The sequence below is a fragment of the Carex rostrata genome, chromosome 19 (genome assembly GCF_964058835.1).
Source record: "Carex rostrata chromosome 19, lpCarRost1.2, whole genome shotgun sequence".
Classification (NCBI taxonomy): domain Eukaryota; kingdom Viridiplantae; phylum Streptophyta; class Magnoliopsida; order Poales; family Cyperaceae; genus Carex; species Carex rostrata.
In genome coordinates, this window is record NC_135936.1 from 6,769,197 (window position 1) to 6,774,336 (window position 5,140).

The 5,140-nt window shown below is 37.5% G+C and overlaps 1 protein-coding gene across 3 annotated transcripts; it reads right to left on the reverse strand.

Moving 5' to 3' along the window:
* Positions 1-1,214: 1,214 nt before the first annotated feature.
* On the reverse strand, positions 1,215-4,289 carry LOC144571500 (AAA-type ATPase family protein / ankyrin repeat family protein). 3 transcript variants are annotated; one of them, XM_078320818.1, is made up of 8 exons: positions 4,093-4,289; positions 3,857-4,007; positions 3,519-3,629; positions 3,319-3,417; positions 2,965-3,075; positions 2,570-2,870; positions 2,289-2,428; positions 1,215-1,952 (listed from the first exon to the last, which is right to left on the reverse strand). In XM_078320818.1, exons 2-8 carry the CDS (start codon positions 4,004-4,006, stop codon positions 1,407-1,409), a joined length of 1,458 nt encoding a protein of 485 aa, XP_078176944.1. In that variant the 5' UTR covers position 4,007; positions 4,093-4,289; the 3' UTR covers positions 1,215-1,406. The 3 variants fall into 3 exon arrangements, with proteins under 3 accessions (XP_078176944.1, XP_078176943.1, XP_078176945.1); XM_078320817.1 differs by having other exon boundaries at positions 4,111-4,285; XM_078320819.1 differs by having other exon boundaries at positions 4,104-4,215.
* Positions 4,290-5,140: the final 851 nt, after the last annotated feature.

The window sequence follows — 5,140 nt, forward strand, 5'->3', positions numbered from 1 at the left end:
AAAAAAAAATAATAATAATGCAGTGAGGAAAAAGGAAAAAAAGAGAGTATGCTACAGAATGTAGACATTAGATATTTTGGTGAATATCCAGACAGTCAATCTCACCAAAATCAAACGCAACTCAACATTAGTTGAGACCAGTAAATATAGTAAATCAACCTATATGACATTATATATATAAAAAAAAAAATCTTAGATTTCTTGTTATAACGGTACAGGTATTGACACCATAATTCACAACTGAAAGAGGGGGAGAAAGAGTACCAACAACCGTGTGTTTCTCTGGGCCTAGAACCGACCAGCCGTGAAGAAAATCGGTGGGATCTCCGATGGAGGAAACCACCCAGGGTAGACAGGGAGTAAAGACCGAAGGAAATGAAACGGAGAGGAAAAGCAAAAATAAAAATCCGAGGAATGCGGAGTATAATAGATGAATTCGGATCCTCTGCGTTAACTCAAAAATCCGAGGAATGCATATTGATATGAGAGACTGCATATCATTGCGAACAAAAATAGTATTTCAACAAGACGAGGAATGCTGCCGGAGGGTAGAGATGAATTTAGGATTGATTCTGGTAATGCAATGGGCTTGAATGCCTTTTGTTTCAGAAAAAAAAAAGGACGAGGAATGCTGGTATGAACTAAGGAATTCATATGCACAATAGAATTCCGCAAGAACATATATATGAACTATCTCCCTTTTCGTTTTCATTTGTGTAGTTTTATATTGATAATCAATCAGTAAAACAGCATACTTGTATATTGTAAATTCTGACAACAAAAAGTTCATATTACGGATGACATTTTTTTTGAAAAACACAATTAATAATAACCCAAATTAGTGGGCCGTGATGGAGTTCATTGTACATGAAGAGAAAAGAGAAATCTGAGATTCACATTGACCTTGCCCATTTATGTCACAACAATGCCAATTCGAACTTGAAGATGCCGTAAAAATGAAAACTGCATTTTAGATTATACGCCAACAAATTGAAGCCAGTTCCTGATCCCAATTCCTAGATACCCTCACAACACCAAAAATTAAAGAATCGAGAAATTGTTTCCAGGGACACTAAATTCAAAATACCATCTATACCCCTGAAAAACACAAATGCTCATATGATCACTAAAATATAAGAAATATATACATACACCCATTCAAGTAGAGAAACAATTATAAGAGAGGTAGTTCGGTATTTTTGCAGGAAACTGCCAGAGGGGCAAAAGAATCCATACCCATGTTTTGTACTAACTACCAAGGCATCCATGACAAAATCAATAATGCATTACTCAATGAGAATGCTATAAATGACATTCTGAACTTTGGAAATTGATTTAATGACATTTTCAAAATAAAAATATAATGAATTAAACAAAACAAATGTAATTTAAACCTAGACACAACACTACACTCTCCAAACTTCATTTGGACTCTCCTCTGAAATCTGATGAAGTCCCTTCTCCAAGTCACCTAAAGTAATAGTCACCATCACCTCAGTATCCTCCACATTAAAATCTAGCCGTTCGTCCAAATTATCTCGGGCATTCTTCAACCAGGGTATAATCAAACCTCCATTCCACTCCTTCCTCAATTTCTCGGTCGTCTCCTTCTCAATAAGCTGGGCAAGTTCATGAATAGTACAACACTGGTGCAATTTGTACCCCTTCAAACAATGTATCTTCAGGTGTAAAATCTCAACAAGTTCTAGAGGGGTGAAATCGTCGAAGTAGAAAAACTTCTCGACCCGTCGGCGAAAACCCTCATTTGCGTCAATCACGCGCTTCATCGGTTCGCGGTACCCAGCAAAAATGACAACAACTTTGCCTTCATCCATGACTGACATGATCTCCTCAAGCGCCTCTATCCCATAGTCCTTATCGTCAGATTTCTGCATCGGTATCAGCCTATATGCCTCGTCCACAAAGAGTATCCCTCCTTCTGCTTCTTTTATCTGTGAATGTATGGATTGGTTTGGTTCAATTTAATAAAACAAACATTAGATTCTGGTAATTGAATGCATTAATACATCATGTCAGTTGGCGCATGTTCCTTGGCTATTGATTCTGGTATGATTTTATTGGCGAGTTGATTTAATGCATATGTAATAAAACATGACCAGTACAATTAAGACTTAAAATGCCTTAGGTTGCCTTACCTTACCTTACATTACTGCGTAAGTAATGTCAGGCACATTCTAATTTCTAGGGATCAATTCTAACATCAATAGTAACATTTTTTAGTTGAGACAAAAAGTAGATAAGAAATTTAAAAAAGGGCATCTATGTACCTTTCGTCTTGTCTTTGGTCCTGTATGCCCCACAAATTCACCAACAAGGTCTGTCCTTTGCACAACAGTTACTCTATCTGTAGGTAAAATCCCTATATGATGCAGAAGCTTGCCGAGGATATGAGCTACCATGGTTTTACCTGACACCAAAAATATTAATGTATTAGCCTGATTAAAACTTCAATCTCAGCTCTTTTACAGGATAAACAGAAAAGTTAAAAAAAATAAAGGTACTCTATAAAAACAAATTGTGTTTCCGTAGTCTTAGATCAAAATCTTACCGGTCCCTGGGTTACCCAAGAAAGCCATATGTGGAACCTTTCTTTCTTCAATGTCCAAGCCCATGGCCCGACGTTTCTCATCCAAAAGCATCCCCCGGGCCCACTTCCGCATTTGCAACTTCATCTTTTTCAGCCCAATAACATGAGAAATAGATTTGTCAAACTCAACCATTGCTTCTGCCTCTTGACATGATTCAAGTGCCTTTCTCTTCCTCTGCATCATTTGGTGTTGATTAAGCAAATTTCTCAATCTCTCGTAAGTGGGACCCGCCAGCAGATGGTCTATTGGAGTCTTCCCTTCCTGATTAGGAGTGTTCAATTTAGGACAGGACTTGGCAAAATTTCCAAACAGGATAACATAAATTAATTATAATTAAAAGAAATCAAGCTTGTACATTGTCCTTTATGCTACATTCAGCATTATGAGAAAGTAACATGCTAACAGTGGTGCAGTCGCCTGAAGGGATTGCATGCCAAACTGCCAGATGCAATGGTGTCATGCCATTCTGCAATATGTAAAAAAGCACAAAAAAAGAGAGGAAAGGAATAAACCAATAGTCAAACTTTGAAAGTTACATTTAAAGGTTCGTCTTTTTCATCCAGCTGTAAATGAAATAATGTCTTAGAATTGAACAAGAGCACCAAGCCCCAGAAAGTCTGGTGTGTTTTAAATCCAGTGTCAATTCATGATGTGCCAAGTACATGCATAAGTCATTTAACTTGAAATTAGTAGGGTCAAGTAAATTTACATCAGCTTTGGCTTCAAGAGCTGCTCCATGTTGAAGAAGCAATTTGGCAGAATCACAACAACTATTTTTTATTGCCACGTGAAGAGGTGTTTCTCCATACTGTCAAATAAACTGTCGTACTTATGCATTTGATAATTTAATATAAAATGAAATATAGAATGCACATGCCTGGAGATATTACACTGATTTAAGTGATTTACCGTGTTCCTCGCCTCCAGTTCTGCCGTTTCAGGACCCGTCCAGTCAAGCAGATACTTCAAAACATCAACATCGTTTTTGGCTGAAGCCACGTGCAGCGGTGTTTCACGCATCTGAAAAGGGAAAACAAGAAGAAAGAACACATTCTATCAAAATTTCCTAATATCACAATTTAATTGATTAAATCGAATCAGAGAAAAAGGGAAAAAGTATAGCATAATCAAATTGGGGATTTAAAGCATCAAACAACAGAAATGATTGAAATAACCAAGTTCAAAACACAATGTGAAATCAGTAAAGGTGAAAAATTAAATTAGAATCTATAAGTGGGTTGAAGTACCACTGAATCTCTTGCATTAAGAAGAGAGGGATTCTCCTGGAGCATTCTCTCGAGGCCATGGAGATATCCATTTCGCGCGCAACTGTGGATGGTCTCTGTTTTAATAGGTCTCATTTCATTGGAAGACCGTCCATTTTGGCTACCTGGCATCCTGCAAAAGACAGATTTTGCAGATCGAAAGAGAATGAGAAATTGGGACAAAAGAACTAGAAGCATGTGAAGAATAAAGATTTGACAATGCCGATACTTTCTACTTTTCTTTTATGCAGCTATGCCTTCAGTACTTCGCAAGAAAACAACGAAGAAGAAGAGAAGCAGAATCGATTCGCGCCAAACTTCTCCTATATTTGTAAGATTTTTGAACGCAACTTTCGCCTCTTCAAATCCTGCCAGTTCGATTCGTCTCGCTTTCACTTTTCTCTTCCGATCACTGGAGAGAGTCCAGACGCGAATTCTTTTCTTGTTTGAGTGGAGAAAAAATCGTTCTGATCAGATTCTTCTTCCCTCTCCCTTCTCTCTCTTTCTGGCTCTGAGTGTACGCTTGGGTGGTGACACAATTGAAATGCACGGATCAGATTTACTCTCAGCCGGTCGGGATTCGGGATGACAGGGGGGCAGTATTATTTGTACTTTGAGATGCGTGCCAATCCATTTTCGGACCATCCGATTCAATTCTACTTAGTCAGGTAACCTAAGGGGATACGAATTGGTGAAAAAAATGTCTTGGAATCTTTTCCTCATGGGCTTCTCTTGACTTTCGAGTTTCGACCATTTTCGGTGGCATACTGGCATTTATACTATTTTGGGACCCACCAACTGGCTATGACCGTCTGGAAATTAATATGCTGTTATTCTCAAGGAATAACAGTGACCTGTTGCGTGATGAAAAAATTGAACGGTTAAGATAGGAATTACAGTTTTTATTCCGTTGGAATAACAACAGATTTATTTCCGACCCGTCTTCCTATTTTTTTCACTGGATCCCTATTTTCCTATGGCGTATACTCGTCTATAATAGTGTGTGGCGGATCGTTATGAATGAAGCAATTACACTGACGCAAGGACAAAAGTTATTAACTTGTCAGGGACTTGGAACTTTTTTTTTTACATGTAGAAATACTTCAGACGTACAAAAATACAAAGATTGTCTTATTTCTAATAAATATAAAATGATTGGATTTATTGAGTCCGATTCAAATATTATGGATCAGACTCAATGATTAAGATTCAAGTTTTTCTTTTGTCTTTTAGTTTGGATTCGAACCGTTTAATTAGAGAAGAATA